At 34.6% G+C, this 19,837-nt stretch overlaps 1 protein-coding gene across 1 annotated transcript in view; it reads left to right on the forward strand.

Annotated features, from left to right (window-relative positions):
* Window positions 1-19,837, forward strand: part of LOC132559839 (brain-specific angiogenesis inhibitor 1-associated protein 2-like) — a 44,658-nt gene that overhangs the window by 1,252 nt on the left and 23,569 nt on the right. Inside the window, 2 exon segments of the mRNA XM_060224468.1 lie at window positions 1,186-1,261; window positions 2,083-2,175. Of these exon segments, the coding sequence (XP_060080451.1) occupies window positions 1,186-1,261; window positions 2,083-2,175 (169 nt within the window).

Consider the following 19,837-nt stretch of genomic DNA (forward strand, 5'->3'; position numbering starts at 1 on the left):
AGAGTTTTGTAGAAGGCTGTGTAATGAATACCTGCTATTTCAATATAATTTTCATGATATTAGAAGTGACTTAAATGTCACAATTTTTTTTTCCTGAAGATTTTACAATTACCTTTTATAGTTGAACATCAATGTGAATATTGAGGCTATGAAATCAATGCTTTGAACATTAATATGTAAAATGTTGGAAGGGCAGATTGATTATTTATTGTATGCGTATATAAAAAAAGTGTAAAAGTTTTATAAACCTAATATAGTTATGATGACATGTGAAAAATAATGATAAGGTATCTGATGGTAATTTCTTGTCAATATAAAATAGATTATTATCTACAATATAAATCAATTAACTTGACTGTTGATCTTTACATAGTCGTTTAACACCCATTGATATATATAATTATATATATATATATATATATATATGTCATCTTTCACTGTTGAAGGTGAGTCTTTGGAAAAATCATTTGTTGACATTATGATTTGCCAGTGCTGACAAGTGGAATTGTTTAGTTAATTAAATTGTGAGGTACATACATGACACTACGTAAATCTCTTAGAGCCACCTTTATGTGTTTAGAATATTCATAAAGGACATGTTTGTCAAGGACTTGTGTATAATTCAATGTGGACTGTTACCCACTCTTTATGTCACTTATTAGATTTATAATATTTCAGGTCAAAATAAGTGTTCAAATGTTAAAATCCGAAATTTAAATGATTTTGAAATTTAATTATCCTCTGTTAAGTTAATAAACCATATTGCATTGTGTGGAAAGGAAGCATATATTGCTCAATGTTAATTTGAAGGTAAAGATTCAGAAATAACTGTCAAACCAGATGGCAGAAGTTAAAGCTAACAGTGAAGGGTTTTAATCTATTCATCTCTGCTTCCTCATATTTCAATATATAAGGGAGAATATGTACAACGATTTAAATATTTGCAGATTTTTGGTTGTCTTTGTATACTTCTTAACCTTTGAAATATCCGCATCAGTGATCTTTTTTTATACAATAATCACTATATTAGAAAATCTGTGTTTCCTTAATGCCTTTTTGCAGTTTTTGTAATAAGGGTTAATCTCAAAGAAACTACTAGCCAAGATAATTTCTGCTTTCTCTGTCTGCATGACTGTTTTGTAGATTTGGTCATAATATTTATATGGCTGTGGTGCTATTTTTCAGGGCCTGACAGAGAACTTTAACCCAGGGATAAAACAGGTCTTGTTATGTGGGAAAGCCTACCACAAAGCCCTTCAAGGTAACCTGTCATTCTCAGAAGCCTGGCTACTGTTTGTCACACATGACCTGTCTTGATCTTTCACCAACCAATCAAATCTGACATATAGCTTCAGTTCTTTACTGCAACACCTGAGAACTGGCCTAGAGTAACACACTGAGAGCCTAATCTTGTATGCCTTAGAAGTCCAGAGACAATGTGAAAATGTTTTATTGTTTATGTAATATTAGATAAAGAAATGAAAGGTTACACTAATGTTAACCTTTTTATAGAATAAATTTTAAAGAAATTTACTTTTTACTCTCATTACTCTAATATGTTATCAGTCATTGTTGTCATTCAGAAAAGATGCTTATATTTAATTACTGATGTATCATTTCCTCTCGAATATTTGCAACAGTGTATTTTCTGTTCAAATGGTATATGAGTGATATATAATTATAGATGATATACACAAGCTATGGTCTTCAGTTGAGAATTGAAAAAAAGAAAAAGAAGATGTACTATTATTTGGCTTTAGTTTTTATCTTTTTATTCAATTCCTTCATTTTAAAATGCTTGAAGTACCTACAAATTATCCTTGTTCAGTTAATAAGGTTATGTGAAGTTTCAAAATCATTTTAATTCGATATTGCTTTAAAATCCATAAAGCATGAAAATATTAGGTCACTCACCCACCCATAATTTCAGCAAACTACCATTATTTATTTTCCAAGAATATCGGTGAAATGCATATTTAAAAAAAAATCAAGTTGTTAAGATCTGTTGCTTGCTTTAAGATGATTTCACTAACCATTTCTGTTAGATCAAGTAGGTTCAATTTCAATATTTTCTGTTTGTAGGTTTAACTGCATCAGCCAGAGCATATTCAGAGTCACTGCTCAAAATTGGTGGCATTTCAAGGTCAACATGTAGAGGAGGAACAGAAGAAGTAGGTCAGTACAAATTAACTTCCTAATTCTATATTTTTTTAAGATAAAACTTGGTAAGTGAATTTGTAGCATTTTCTTAATTTGGTCTCATTTGTAGGATTTAAATTTCACAATGTCACATCTGTGGGACTAACCTTTTATACAATACATGATCACTTTTGAAGGACTAACCACCAAATGTCACATCTGTAGGACTAACATAAATATTACAAGATCACATTGTTAGGAATTGAACTTTACAATGCTACATTTGTAGGACTAATCTTTTAAGGTTATATTTTTGTAGGACTATGACCTTACAAGGTCAAATGTTTAGGGCTACAACCTTACAAATTTACTAAACTAGTAAGAGCACATCTGTAGTACTAACCTTATAAGGTAATATTTTTTTAGGATTATAAACTTACCAGGTCACATTTTTAGAAATATAACCTTGCGAGGTTGCATATATGTAGTAGTAACCTTACAAGGTTACTTTTCCTGTAGCAATAAATTCAAATGGTAACATTTGTAGTACTATGACCTTACAAGGTCATATTTTTAGGGCTACAACCTTACAAATTTACTAATGGTAACATTTGTAGGACTATGACCTTGCAAGGTTGCATCTGTAGGAGTAACCTCACAAGGTCACATTTTTGCAGGATTAACCTGATGAGTCATTATATGCATGTGCTTTTCACCAAGGTGTCCTTGGTTCATGTACCTTATTTGATGTGAACAGATATTGTGTCCTCAATGCCTAAAACCAGGCTAGTCGGTTTAGCTTATGTCAATCTGTTCAAACTATTAGATGATAAGTTAGCTGACTTCTCAGTGAATCCATCAACTTTGTAAATGCTGTTCAGCTTGCTATGGTAGAATTCACCCACACAGTTGCATCCTCACTAGCTATTATACCATGATTTGCCAAAAAATTAAAATGTATATACTTGCATTATCGCCAGGTTTTTCATTGCTTCAGATCAGAATAAGGATCATTTCTTTATATATATTGTAGCATAGATTACCCTCCTTTATATGCACTTTCTAAATAACTGTGTGTATCACAAAATCATGTTAATAAATAACAATTCCCACAGAGATGAAAAGTTAAACACCCTTTCACCCATTTCTCAAGAGGTGCAGAATTCTTATGTTATCAATGAAGGAGCAATGATAATGTGTCATCTTCACCGATATATTATTAATCAATCAGGTGTTAAACTTTGAACTTAGTGAGTCACAGTTATTTAAGAAAAATGAGTCTTAACAAAGTAATACAACTTATTTTAAGCTATTGTAACATTGAACATCCTTCTACCAATATATTTCATATTATACAAAGTATTTTTTACATATTTGCGCACGTATACTCTTAACATTAAAATCAATTACTTAGTAAACTTTAAACCAACAATATAGACCAACGTTTCTCCTTCCTGTACTGACTATTTGAGGTCATAACTTAATCTGCCATCATATTAGAACTGACTGTGACAACAGAAACTTGCAACTACACACCTGTGTCAGGTGAGTGCAGGCCTGAAGGGGTGGGAGTTGGCTCTGGTCTGCTGACAGAATGTACATACTATGTAGATAATGAGATGTCTCAGCTTACACAGAACAGATGCAGGTGGTAGCCTTAGACACTTGACCTGATGTCAGAAAATTTACCTTGTCCAGTAAATACATTTTATTTTACATTCACAGTCTTCATATAACTGGATGACCAAAAGGCAGAAATCCTGTTATAGATGTATACATAAAAACTAAACTTACTGTAATATTCTACAATAAGCCCAGGGGGCCAGCACATTCTTGCCTAGGACTCCGATCAAAATCGGAGGTGGGGCTTATTTCAGACCAATGAACTCAGAGGTGCTTATTGAAAATTCTATTGAACAGCAAATACAATGAGTAGACTTAATTACCAGGCGTGGTCTTATTGCCATGTAAATACAGAGTAAATAGTTAAATAGCCAGTAATGCATTGGAGTATGATGTTTGTATACATTTTCTGAAGAGCATCGTAGCCTGGAGGAGTGTTAGTGTACATTTGTATAGGTAGAGCTCTATTGTTTTATTATGTCATCAAACTCAGGTTCTGTGTAATTCTACAAAGTAGTATGACTGTGTTTGGAGTTCCATAAATCATATTGCTGTTTAAACAATATTGGATCCTAATGTATTCCATATGTTGTTATATCACAATATTCTAATCATTTGCCAAGAAGCAGAAAAACTGCTAAAAAGCTGAAGTGTCATAATAAATTAAGTAAGTCCTTTAAATAAACATAATGAATGTAACATTTCTTAAGTGGGAAGGCGTGTTCATGTGATAATAAAGAAAGTTATGCATATGATCTGATATGTACATTTTACCTACTTTACAAACCATTCATTTTTTTAATAAGACCATTCAGTTGTGAGGTCAGAATTGGGTGGGTGTGTGGGTGTGTGCGAGTGTAAGTGTAAATGAGTGGAAGTACTTATATATGTATTGTATTACATATGTTTATGTATTTGTATTCCTTTTGTGCCTATGAGTCGTATGACTCACGGCAAATAAAGAATCTGAATCTGTTGGCCCTGATGTAAGCGGGCAAGGGGTCTTATTGTTAGAGTAAATCAGTGTATCAGGGGAAAAAACCATGCTAAACATAAAGTGATAGTCCACTGATATCATAATTGATACTTAATTGATTCATTTTGTCATTAAAATTCTGTGAAAATTCCAGTAAGTGGATCTACAAGGGATTCAATAGAGATCCTTACAGGAAAAACACAAAAGAAAAAGACACTCAACCTCTCTTCAACGGAGATTTGTATCTGATAATCTGGTCCTGATGATAACCATCCAGTAGTCAAAACATGTCAATATCTAGTAATTAAAAAGCTGTTCCATAGGTGTTGAGTGTCTTTGATTTATTTCAGACATTATATAAGTATAACACAATTGAACCATCGATAAAAACAACCTTTTGTGAATGTTGTAATATCACCATGACACACAATATGAGATGAGATAATTTAGCCGAATTGATTTCAAGACCGAATTGGTAAACCAGCATTTTGTGATATTTCCCAAAACTTTATGTATGAAATTTGCCAGCAGAGTAACAGGAAGCACATTTCATAAAATGGTAAGTTTGTCTGTCCTCATTTTGATGAAAACAAAATGTTTACTTTAGTAAATTATTAACAACCATTACTTGGAATATTGTAAACAGAATAAATAATTCTGGAAAAGGAAGTACATGTGATTTTCTTTACTAACAATGCTGTCAGATATTCTGATTCATAAAAAATTTCATATGAAGGCAAGTGAGAGGTTAAATGTTATCTGCTGATACCCGGAAGATGATAAAATATTTTATTGTGATAGGGTAGCCCACAGCCTCTATCATATCAGTTGTTACATGTTTGTTTTTTTAGATCTGCTTTATCTCTGATATAATGTCAGCACTTCATAATAAATTGTACTTCTCATTAAAATTAAAACATCTGTTTGTATATTTATGTTTTCGTATCTCATCACATTTTTGTTTTACTTCAGTTGGCACCATTGCTGTATTATAGTATATTACAGTATCTCACCAATATTGTGTCTGACTATATATAGCAAAAATTGTGATGTTCATCAGGTTAGATTGTGATAATAAACAGAAAGCTGTAAAGAAAAAACAATAGAAAGAATTATAATACCTCAGTATTCAAGTTAATGTAATTATTAGTCTAGAGTTCTGTAGTTAACTAGAATGTACAGGTCAAACAAGTTAAAACCTTAAAGCAACACTTTGAAGATTTATAAATGAGGCTCATAAAGAAGCCTCTAGGTGTTACAGCATTCCTCTGTCAACAAAAGGTGTGGAATGAATCAATTAAAATACATTTTTCACTTTTTTACTTTGAAAATGCCAAAAAGGGAGGTAATTTAATCCAACTGATGACTTTGGCAATGAAAATACTTGATGTATATTTATTCAGTTTTGACACAATCATGTACAACAAACTAAATCTGGCACATATTTATGATCAATATTGATTTATTACAGTGCCTGTTTGGTATTTCTGTAACATCTTATTCCCAGCTTTGCCTCGAAATCGGTTTTCTTTCATTACTCATCAAGTATATCAGCCAGCATCAAAGATATATTTTAATCAGGAATACATAAAGGTAACAGATTCTATCAATATATCTACAAAGTTTTACCTGTTGGATTTATGTTATAGTTATGTAATTCTTTTATATACACCTTCTAGCATTCAAGTTGACATTCAAAGATTGTATGAAAGCTTGTATTGAAAGCTATAAGTTGATCATACGGTATGCATCATCACGTTTTCAATTAATTTTAGTTATACTGCAATGTGCATGAAGTTTGTAACTTAACTGATACAAAAGTAGAATAACATTTGTAAGCATTAGAAGACCTATAAAAGTAATCAGATGTTGCGATTATCAGTGAGGATATTTAAAGTGAAAGTTATTATATAACTCCTTTAAGTTCATGTAATAGTATGTGTCCTTCGAGAGAAACAAGTCCAAAGTATGTTCAGTGTAAAGCAACTGGTAACATATATATTTCTAGTATGTCCCATTGAGAGATAATTTAGTCACAAGTATTGCCCATAGAGACCAGGAACTAGTCACAAAATGTCACACTGAGAGGACCTAGTCACAAGTATGTCACACTGAGAGGAACTGGTCACAAAAATATCACACTGAGAGGAACTGGTCACAAGTATGTCACACTGAGAGGAACTGGTCACAAAAATATCACACTGAGAGGAACTTGTCATAAGTATATCACACTGAGAGGACCTAGTCACAAGTATGTCACACTGAGAGGAACTTGTCACAAGTATATCACACTGAGAGGAACTGGTCACAAGAATATCATACTGAGAGGAACTGGTCACAAGTATGTCACACTTCAAGGAACTAGTCACAAGTATTGCCCATAGAGACCAGGAACTAGTCACAAAATGTCACACTGAGAGGACCTAGTCACAAGTATGTCACACTGAGAAGAACTGGTCACAAAAATATCACACTGAGAGGAACTCGTCACAAGTATATCACACTGAGAGGACCTAGTCACAAGTATGTCACACTGAGAGGAACTTGTCACAAGTATATCACAGTGAGAGGAACTGGTCACAAAAATATCACACTGAGAGGAACTGGTCACAAGAATATCATACTGAGAGGAACTGGTCACAAGTATGTCACACTTCAAGGAACTAGTCACAAGTATGTCACACTAAGAGGAACTGGTCACAAGTATATCACACTGAGAGAACTAGTCACAAGTATATCACACTGAGAGGAACTAATCACAAGTATGTCACACTGAGAGGAACTGGTCACAAGTATGTCACACTGAGAGGAACTAGTCACAAGTAGGTCCCACAGAGAGATACTAGTCACAAGTAGGTCCCACAGAGAGATACTAGTCACAAGTAGGTCCCACAGAGAAATACTAGTCACAAGTAGGTCCCACAGAGAGATACTAGTCACAAGTAGGTCCCACAGAGAGATACTAGTCACAAGTATGTAACACAGAGAGATACTAGTCACAAGTAGGTCCCACTGAGAGATACTAGTCACAAGTATGTCCCACAGAGAGATACTAGTCACAAGTAGGTCCCACAGAGAGATACTAGTCACAAGTATGTCCCACAGAGAGATACTAGTCTCAAGTAGGTCCCACAGAGAGATACTAGTCACAAGTAGGTCCCACAGAGAGATACTCAGCCTGTTAATGTGTACAGCTACAGACAGTCATGCATGTTGTCTTGCCTTGTATTCTACATTTGATAATTGATGTTAATGTGATTGAACAAAATCACTTGTTGCTTTAATCAATAAAAATACAATATATAACAGCATTTATTTTTCCTCATATGATGAAAACATGATAAAGAAGACTGATAGTTGTATTGACAAATAATTTAGAAAGTAAATGCTTGAATGTCTAGACATAAAAGGGAGATAGATGTCTTTGTTGTTGTTATTTGGCTGTAAATGATTTGTAAAATTTCCTCAAAACTTTGTCAATATGGAAATCTTCCTTCCTCCTGAGCGTCAACATACCAGATGTGTATACCTTTTGTAGCTGACAAGCCTAGCTGCGTTAAAATGTTTTTCTGCTGATCTGTATGTAATCCTTAGATGAATAGTCAGCAGCTGGCCAGGAGCTTTAACTGATACAACTGTTTCTTCAATGACGTCTTTAAAATCAATACATTTCTTACATCTTGACTTACAGTTCATTGTATTAAATTAAAACGGATGTTACTTTTTGATAGGAAAATTTATTATTTTTGTATGTAATATAAAATGTAAGAGTTATCCCAGTTGAGATTCATAACAGTTTTTATTATTTAAACATTAGAATTTATTAATGTGATAAGAGCTGATGTCATCAGTGCAGTGATGATATAAGAAATCTTGCATCATCACTAGATAAATTTTCTGATGATAACATAACTGTCATAGTTTTAACCAGTAATACTTTCTATTAACTGCATTGAAATTCTAAACGAAGATTGAATAGGTAGGCTTTCCAATAAATAACTACTGTTTACATTTTTGGCTTTCTCTGGAGTGATTTTTCACTTGTGCTTCATACTCGTGAAAAATATAAATGTTCTATCATATTTGTGAAATATATATGATATTAAAAGGGAAACTATTAAATATCCTCTTTATCATGTTTCATTTCATTTTCTTATACCCAAACAACAAAATTAGGGTGATTTTTGAATTGCAGAGGTTTCACCCATGTCACAAAGTCAGCAGACAAATTGAAGTGTCTGCCTATTGTCTGATCCTAGCACAGTGAAGCTTGCTGGTATTTTTCAACCAGTTTTGAATGATCTTAACTAATAACTTTATTTAGCAGTAAAATTTAGAGAATTACTCACAACAGGCTTGAGGCTCCTCCAGCCTGTTGAGTTTGACTCTCTGAATATTAAGCTCACCCTGTTGCATCAATCCTCTGCATACCTTAGGGTATTGAGGTGGGAGGCCTAGGACCCTTGTACCCAAGTACAGTACACAGCATTGGCTCTACTACCCGTCCTTTATTTAGGACTATCACTTTTACTTTTCAAGGAAGGGTAACTAGGGAAAAACTGTTGTTAGACATAGTATCATTTACTTTAAGTGAAGGAGTAATGATGGATTCTATAAGTTCTCTGAAGACTGGCTATAGGGTGTTAATTGAATCCTTGACCTCAAGTACTTCTACATTAAGCCTACAGAACTTGCAACAAACAAAAGGCTATCTTAAGTTTTGACCCTAAGGTTATAACTGAAATGTAAATATTTTTGTAACTGTCTTAGTTATAAGTCCACTTTTTGACAGCACCAGTGATATATCTTGCGTTGTATCTTTACATTCTAATTAATCAAAACTTTTACAAAAGTCAAGACAAATAAAAGCAACATTGGTCAAGATGCATTTGGTCCTGTACAATCTTTGAGAGTCTTTTAATCATCAATTATCATGCAGTTAACTTTTGGTTGGCAGCATCTAGTTTCTGCTTACTTAAAGTCAGGTGTGGATTTATTACAGAAGAATGAAGCAGCATTTGCGGGTAATTTGAACAAAAAGAAATATATATGTAGTGGTGAAGAATGTAGTTATCCAGAATTACAAATGACAGGTGTCTTTAGTGTGATGTTGGCCAGAATTACAAATGACCAGAATTACAAATGACAGGTATCTTTAGTGTGATGTTGGCCAGAATTACAAATGACAGGTGTCTCTAGTGTGATGTTGGCCAGAATTACAAATGACAGGTATCTTTAGTGTGATGTTGGCCAGAATTACAAATGACAGGTGTCTCTAGTGTGATGTTGGCCAGAATTACAAATGACAGGTATCTTTAGTGTGATGTTGGCCAGAATTACAAATGACAGGTGTCTCTAGTGTGATGTTGGCCAGAATTACAAACGACAGGTGTCTCTAGTGTGATGTTGGCCAGAATTACAAATGACAGGTGTCTCTAGTGTGATGTTGGCCAGAATTACAAATGACAGGTGTCTCTAGTGTGATGTTGGCCAGAATTACAAATGACAGGTATCTCTAGTGTGATGTTGGCCAGAATTACAAACGACAGGTGTCTCTAGTGTGATGTTGGCCAGAATTACAAATGGCAGGTATCTCTAGTGTGATGTTGGCCAGAATTACAAATGACAGGTGTCTCTAGTGTGATGTTGGCCAGAATTACAAATGGCAGGTATCTCTAATGTAACGTTGGCCAGAATTACAAATGACAGGTGTCTCTAATTTTATGTTTGCCAGAATTACAAATGACAGGTGTCTCTAGTGTGATGTTGGCCAGAATTACAAATGACAGGTGTCTCTAATGTATTGTTGACCAGAATTACAAATGACAGGTGTCTCTAATTTTATGTTTGCCAGAATTACAAACGACAGGTGTCTCTAATTTTATGTTCACCAGAATTACAAATGACAGGTATCTCTAATTTTATGTTCACCAGAATTACAAACGACAGGTGTCTCAAATGTATTGTTGGCCAGAATTACAAACGACTGGTGTCTCTAGTGTGATGTTGGCCAGAATTACAAATGACAGGTATTTCTAATGTATTGTTGACCAGAATTACAAACGACAGGTGTCTCAAATGTATTGTTGGCCAGAATTACAAATGACAGGTGTCTCTAATTTTATGTTGGCCAGAATTACAAATGACAGGTATCTTTAGTGTGATGTTGGCCAGAATTACAAATGGCAGGTATCTTTAGTGTGATGTTGGCCAGAATTACAAATGACAGGTGTCTCTAGTGTGATGTTGGCCAGAATTACAAACGACAGGTGTCTCTAGTGTGATGTTGGCCAGAATTACAAATGACAGGTGTCTCTAGTGTGATGTTGGCCAGAATTACAAATGGCAGGTGTCTCTAGTGTGATGTTGGCCAGAATTACAAATGGCAGGTATCTTTAGTGTGATGTTGGCCAGAATTACAAATGACAGGTGTCTCTAGTGTGATGTTGGCCAGAATTACAAACGACAGGTGTCTCTAGTGTGATGTTGGCCAGAATTACAAATGACAGGTGTCTCTAGTGTGATGTTGGCCAGAATTACAAATGGCAGGTATCTTTAGTGTGATGTTGGCCAGAATTACAAATGACAGGTGTCTCTAGTGTGATGTTGGCCAGAATTACAAATGGCAGGTATCTTTAGTGTGATGTTGGCCAGAATTACAAATGACAGGTGTTTCCATTTTTTTTTTTTAATAGAAGGTGTCTCTATTATTGTGTTGATCAGAATTACGAATGACAAGTGTCTCAATTGAATTGTAGGCAAAATTTATAAACAACAGGCATCTTTGACTTAATGTTTGCAAGAATTATGAATGACAAGTGGTCTTGTTATGTTGAGGGCCAGGATTGTGAATGAGTGGTGTCTGTTGTTGGCAAAGATTATGAGTGGTAGGAGGTGTCTGTGTCGGTTTGTGGGTCATGAATTACAATGTATAGTTGGCCATTTACAGTTGAATTATGAAGGTCATCTGTCTGTTTGCTAGAAATTGTCCTCCGGATATTATCCAATAGATTAAACTTTAAGACAGTTTTTACATGCATGCATGAATTATATCTTCATGTAATTTGAACTTGCAGACATTGTGATGCAATCGTGTGTTTTATCACAGATATAATACATATGTACAAAATGTATGTGGCATTAGCAGATGAACACTACCAGCATTAAGCATCATTTCAGCTGTAACTGTGTAACAGACGAGTTGGTGCTTAATCCCCCACATATCCAATGCTGTTTCTATCATGTGTTAACATATAGATATGCTGTTCTACAGCAGGCTGTAAACAAAACAAGGTATGGATACTACCGGTATACTTGATTTATACATGTTTTAGTGCATACCACTTCGGTGACGATTGAATGAGTGACCCACTGTTCCACCAATATACTTCATCTTATACACTACATGTACTAAATAACCTTATGATCTCACCTGCTACCAGCTACCTTGCTCATAGTGAAGTTAATAGGTAGCCATGATATGTCATCTCACTCTGTTGTTAGCAATTTTTTAATAAATGAATTCTAAATATAACCAGGTTTGAGCCAAGAGATATTTGGTTAATATATGTGTGATGAAATTTCCTTTCTTGGCTCAAAATATTACAGGGGTCTGATCTGTTAAGGTAACAGGTTCTTCAACTATACTTTGTGGCCTTGAAAAATAGGATTTTGTATCGCTTGAAGGAAAGACTGTCAAGCGTGCAAATTACTAAATTACCTTGACCTAAACATGAGGTCATGAAGGTCAAACATTGAAAATTGATATTTGTAGATTCCCTAAAAGAATGTGTTGTTAAAGTAAATAATTTTGAGCGACAGTTAAGGTCATTTTGGGGTCAAATGTATTTGTAAACCAGTTAAAATGCTTTTTAAGATCAGTTATGCATCTTCTAATAATATATATTTACTTGCAAGACAAGACTTGTATAATATTTTGTCCTAACATCCTCTATTTAACATGTGGGTTGAAATAAAGTATTGATACATGTATGTGTGTGTGTCTAGTGTTTTATTCTTTTATGTATGCTGGGTTAGTATAAAGAAGCTATCTGTAATGACCTGAATCTGCAACCCATTGGGATTTGATCAAAACATACAAACATGAGTCCTTTCATTGTTCTGGCCATATGCTGTAATTGCTTTAGGCAATGAGAGTATGGGATGGGTGCCATGATATAAACTAATGGAATTATTTGTTAGAAATTATGTATGTATTGAGTGTGTGGTGGTGCAAATGAATGGATGTCAATACACTGTCATTACAGTGTGACCTAATAGATATTGTTGTAAACGTCAAGACTTGAAGTTCAATTTTAGTAAATGGCCACATTGGATTAGACACGGTTTTTCCTAATGACTTTGGAAAGTGATATCTTCCTTATTTCAAATGATTCCATATTTTCTTTTCTCACCCATTTAATAACCTCTATCTACCTAATTATTTGACATACAATGTTATTTAGTGCTCACCATGTTTTGGAACTATCTCACATGTTGAGGTTGTACAGTTGTTTCTTGTAGATTATCTGCCAAACATTTGTTGTAAAGATTAAGGTTCAATGACACACATGATCTTAAACGTAAACAGCTGTTTAAATTTTGTCACTCTTGTAATTTTAGAAGCTTTATCTTATGATGACATAAATGTATCTATATTAAGGTAACAAATTGTGGAATTAAAAAGCTTTTAAGGTAACTTGAGTCATAACTATTAAGGAAAGCCATGCCTCTTTTCTAACATTCACCATGCAACAAGATTTTATGTAGGGGCAGGATGCTTTTTAAAATCAGCAGCCTTGTTGTGCCACATGGCTTTAATTTAACTGGAGCAGATCACCTTTGTGACAAAATTCACATAAATGCCACACCTCTGTTACAAATTCAACCTTTGCGTTTGGTGTTGGCTGTTTTACAGTATGATCAATTGACTACAGGATGCCTGATCCTGTCCCTCAATTTCTAGGATGAATTATAGAGACCATTTAAAAAGGATCTTCAAATACTCAGTTTATTTGTGGTTTGTTTACTTAGATTTCATTTGTAGGTGGGTGTCAACATGTAGGTAGTTGTTGGTGACTACCTCACTGAACAACATACAGGAGGCCCACGGCATGCCATGCAGAGCAATTAGGGTAAAATGTCTTTGTAAAGACACAACTATGAGTCAGCACAGACTGGTATGTTTCTCTGCTTCCCAAGAAACACAAACCAGCACAGTTAGGGAGCTTTAAACTACACAACTCAGATGCTTAAACTGACTGAGCTAATATGGCAGGTGCTCTTTGTTTGTTGCTGGTAGCTGTTAATGACAAGAAACTATAGCAATTCTCATAAGTATCATGTAACTGTTATTGGTATATATTTCTATCCTGTACCATAATATATAAAATGTGATGCGTGTATCATGTAAGGTTTTAAAGGTGAAGATGTTCATGTATTCCTGTACCAAGATAACTACCAGCTTCGTATCAATATTCTGAATTAAGAGTGGAATTAACTCCAAAGAGCTGGTCTTTCAAAAATCCTGATTGATATGTATTTCTGATTTCATTTTCTGTGTTTCTAATTCTTTATTTGTGATGCTACTGTGGCATCTCATGACATTAAAGAATATGTGTATATGACCAGGATGAATTACTATCAGAATAAACGTGTGGGGAATGTCTTCCTTGTCTGTCTATTATGTTTGTCGGTATCCTGTGTTTGACTGAGATATAAATATGAGGGCCTATATTGACAAACACATCATCCACAGACACTCTGTCAACACTGACTAAGTCCAGATAAACGATTCAAAAGGAGGGTGTACTCCCACACTGGGGCGTGTCTAGGCACTTTCAAGCTAATTTGTAAAGCCATCTGTTTGCGCACAATTCATTTTATATCTCATGCCTTTATCAATATGAAGATAAGTTTGCAGTTATTTTCTGTTAAATTTTTAATCAAATAAACCTTAAATGATTGTTTAAAAACTACACCACAATTTTATAAATGTGATATGTAGGAAGTATGAAATACCACTGAAAAGAAACCGCCCATGTTTTGAATAAGGTCAAATTACACATTACTTTTGATTCATAGTAAGATGTGAGGTTATTACAGGACCTCCCAGGGCAAAAACAATACCTCTGACTACAAATCACTACTAAATCTGAAGGGGCCAAATAGGTCACTTCTGACTCAAAGCCAGGGGTGTGGTTATTGCAGGACTTTAACGGCCCAACACACTACCTCTGAGTTAATATCGGTAGGGGGTGAATTATTTCATTATTACAGGAACTTAAAAGGGAGGGGGGCACTTTCCCTCTTACTCAAGGGCAGGGGATGGGCTTATTACATAAAAATGAAATTATATTTATTACTAATGCTAATAAACAAGGCTTATTATCAGTCTAAGTCTTAATTACCAGACATATGCATTGTTGCATGATATGATAGTGTTATAACTTTCTGTACCCCTGTCCCATCATCCAATACTGACCTTAATCAATCATCCAGTCAATGTTTTTCTTGGTCAGCGATGATTGATACTTCAGGGCTCAGCAAACATCACAGTTTGTGACACCTACTTTTTAGGTCACCTGAGACAAAGTCTGTAGTGACCAATTGCAGTCACCTTTTGTCTGGCTTCATGTGTCAAGTGTTGTAATTAATTGACATATTTGACTTTTTCTTATTTAAACAAAAGGCCCAGAGTGCTGATATTGGGCTTTAGCATGCTGGGATGAAGGACTACCAAGTTTGTTAAAATGAATGATGCTGACCCACTTTTGAGGTCATAGGGGTAGAATGTATTGAAACAACAATAACTTATAGGCCCATGACCCACGGGCGTCAAATGTGTTAAAGGTGGAACATATGCACAGATATAGTACTATTGGTCATAAAGATCCAGATGAGCGATACAGGCCCACTGGGCCTTTTGTAAAAATCTTCTTCTCAACACCCACACATGATAGAATCAAATGCTCTTTATGGATGAAAGTGTTGTAAGGTTCTTTACCAAAATTGTGAATATCATGGCCCCAGGGTCTCGCTATACACCATAATTTGTTTAATTTCCATTGGAAATATTTCAAACTGTTAGAATCATGTGCATGGACTAACGGCTAGATAATATACATATACCGATCCTGACTGACATCCATGGGCTGATGGGTGGGGCCAAAAGGGGTCAAATTGACTAAAATTTTAAAAATCTTCTTTTCAATACCCATGTACAGTATAAAAAAATGCTCTACATGGATGAAAGTGTTTTAATGTGCTTTTATTATCCAAATGGTTCTCTCATTTCTTTCTGGGGAGGAGGTTTACTTTTCAATTTTTGTAGAGAAATATAATTTTTGAGCAAACGAGATTTCCCACTGGAAATATCGTTGTAAAAATTATTTGTATCGGATGAAGTTTTGATAGAATGCATCTAGTGATACTAGCTTCCTATCATCAATATCACAAGCGTCTTACCCTTAAACCTTTATAATCAATATTGCTTTACATCTCACATGTCTGTCAAGGCTGCTAGGCCTCTTGTTAACATCAGAATTGGTTGTGCCCACATTTGATCCTTTCTTCTTCAAAAATGTAAGTCCTGGTAGTTTGTAGTTTAGACTTTTACATAACAATGTACATAATTGAACATTTTTTCAACAATTTTTTTTCATCTTCAGTTAGAATACTGCTCAATTATCCTATAGTGGTGCAGTATATGATTCTGATGGAGTGGATGATATACTGGTAGGCAATGTTTTATTATTTTGTGTGATGATTTCAGGGATTATAGATGTGAGCCTTATTTCCCCCAATTTTTAATCCAGGTAACCTTAGGATTTATGTACATCATTCTACCTTGAATAAAATTCATCAACATCCTTTTTTCACCATTTAACTTTAAGCAATCTGTTTTGGTATTTCCTGTAAGACTTTCCCAAGGGAGAGCAATAATCAATAAAGATTGTTGATGTTAATTTAAGTGGTATTGGTTATATGTACAGATATAGCCCCAGATAAAACTTCACTGTCTTATCAAGGTAGGATAATCAATCAGAGCTGATTGTAAAGCTCCTTCATCAACTTGTGAATGACTTTCACACAACTTTCTACTTTTCTCACATCTTTAGTATCTGTCTGTAATGATTCCTTGATGCTCAAACATGACTTGACTCAGGATAAAATAATGGCATGGAGAGATGGAATGATAATAACATGTATGTTTTGAATCACTACCAGAGATTTGAATCTTCATATTTGTATATTGTGTTTAGTTGTCAGTCAGTTTAGTCAGCAGTATTCACAAATTACCACGTCCTTCTTTTCGCGACCATCAGATTTTTTCACAGTGGTGACCAGGTGTAGACCTGGTAATGGATATGGACAGATAAGTGGTCCAAAGTTGGAATTTGGCTGTGAATTTCATTTGCAATAACTTGAAAAGAGTGTAAAAGGCAAGGGCATCATTGATTTGTTGTTAATTCCTTTGTCATTTGAACAGGGCAAATATGGACATTAAACTGGTTGCCTTTCTGGCATATAAATCCAAATAATGATTCATTTATCCATAACTGGATTTCCAGTGACCAAAAATAGCATTACCAAGGACTTTAAGAAGTTGTGTCCAGTCTCTAGAAGTATACCCAACTTTTCAAGTAGTCTGAATAGTGTAATTTATGGATCAAATACTTGGAAACCATAAATAGATGATTTGACTTAAAATTATATATCTGAGTTAATACCCCAATAATCAGATTTGGGTATTTTTCTCAAATGATGAGTTCATTATAGTGTCAGGTAAATCTCTTACCAGAGTAGGGGTACAGCAAATGCCCAGGTATGGGTAATGTTGTTTGTACATTAGGAATATGACGAGTGTCTACCAGTGTTAGTTTGAAGCTGACAATCTTTTTAAGTTTATCTCAGAAAGTGCTATAATTTTGAGTATAGTCTAATTCTAAGTATCGGTTGAGTGTCAGACTAGTAAGCCAGGGGTTCCAGGTTCGATTCATAGTGGAGGTATTGAAATTAATAATGGCCTCTGTTACATAAATGTTCAGCTGAGACATGTTGCAATCTTGTGTCATGAGGTATTTCTAATGCATCAATAACAGATATAGGGTAAGTATGGCTTACTATGTTTTCATTGGGTTCAGCCATGTTTGCTACAAGGATGATATCAGTGTGTGTCATTGTTCAAGCAAGACTCCACAATGTTTCCTTTCCAGGGATTGGTATAACTTGTGGATGATTTATAGTAATATGTATTAATGTCTTCTTTGATAATGGCTAGCTTTCTCTGGAGATGATGATGTTAACTACAGGTCAAAAAACACAGTCTCTTTGTTACTTATCAAGTTATTGCCAGAAAGTGTTCTACATATTAACAAAAATTATGTGTCCAGTTCAAGTACATGCTGTTTGAATAAAGTACAGATTGAGATGGAATGTAGCAATAGCAGTAATTATATATAAAGGAAACTGTGATGTACAGTGGATAATGGTCCGTGTATCAGTATTCTGACAGCTGGGTCCAGTTCAAGCAAAATATTCAGGTTTTAATAGGGGCAACAATATGTATATGTATTGGAATGAAAATGTAAGAAAGAAAATGATATAGTCCTGTCTGTTTGTGGTATGTAGTTAATATAAATCAAGGGTTTATATACATTAATGTCATCCTGGTGTATATCTTTCCACAGTCATTGTCGACCTCTCACAAGTAAAAAATGGTGATGAAAAAGCCCCCAAACTAGATATTATAGCAGGACCTGGACTGTTTAGATAGTTATGTATGAATAATAAACAAAGCATACAGATTAACTTGTGAAGATATGTGTGTTAACAGGCAAAATAGATGTTATCTGATGGTTTGTTTTAAGTCGCTTACCAGAAGGGCAAGTTAGCTAAAATATGCCGTGATTTGTTGTCCATGCCTCTGGCTGGCCAGCATCAACTTATCAATTTAAACAACTTCTCCTAAATAACCAAAGCTCAAGTTTGCTCAAATGAATGACACTGACTAGCTGTCAAGGTTACAGGGGTGATAATTGTTGGGATATTCAAATGACTTCTTTCTAAATAAACAAGAGATTGGGCATTTAGCATGCTAGCAGGAAAAGCTAAATTTTTATTTTAAACAAGTTTGCTCAATTAGTAAGGCATTTTTGGGGAAGGAACAAAAGAAGGGTTTTTGAAAATTGCCTGTACTTTCTCTCCAATTGTAAAATATGTAACGACTTAAAAAGTACTTTGGGGAGTGGGGGGGGGGGGGGGGGGGGGGGGGGGGGGGAGGAAGCCCAGTAAAAGAGGGAGGGAGATTTTTTGAAAATTGCCCTGATGATGAGCCTTGACCAAAGATGTAAGACTAGTCAACAACAAGCATCAGGCTTCCTAGTGACACTTGAACTTGTTGTGATTGATGCTACCTATTTACAGTGTATTTTCTATAGCATGATTGGAACTGAATACTGCAGACATACATACAGATAAATTTAACACAAAACAGACCAACAAATTGTTGATGATATTTCACGGAGTAAGGGTGATTCATGGACATTTTAAATGTATTGAGGTCAAATACATATATTAATCTGCAACCTGTCATTTAGAACAAATTGTATGTATGATTTCTAAAACATGTTCTATCATATGGTTTTGTCAGCACCAGGCAATACAATTATGTTTATGAAAGGAACATGTTTAAAGATCCTGATGTGTTCTGTGGTTAATAAAAGACTAATTATGATGAGAGATAAATATGACAAGCCTCAATAATATGAATATTGTAATAGAAAGGAAAATCTTTAAAAACTTTTCTCAATAAAAGGTTCACCTTTTGTAATTTAGGGCTTGCCTTAATAATACTAATACCTTTTCATCTAGTGAATGTAGGTGTTTATGAAACTTTAATATACTTGGCACATAGTTTCTTTTTTATCATGTGAATATACCCAGGGTGCTAAGAGGTTTCTTCTTCTGAGGTCCCTAGCTGTCAGTTTGGATACTGCAAAATGTATTTCTGAACATCAAGTTGCAGTTGATAGTAATCAACTAAACAAAGGAAACAAACGGAGAAACTGGCAGCAATAAAATTATACTAGCACTGGC

The sequence above is a fragment of the Ylistrum balloti genome, unplaced genomic scaffold, assembly GCF_031769215.1.
Source record: "Ylistrum balloti isolate Yb309-2 unplaced genomic scaffold, AGI_CSIRO_Ybal_v1 Utg370974, whole genome shotgun sequence".
Classification (NCBI taxonomy): domain Eukaryota; kingdom Metazoa; phylum Mollusca; class Bivalvia; order Pectinida; family Pectinidae; genus Ylistrum; species Ylistrum balloti.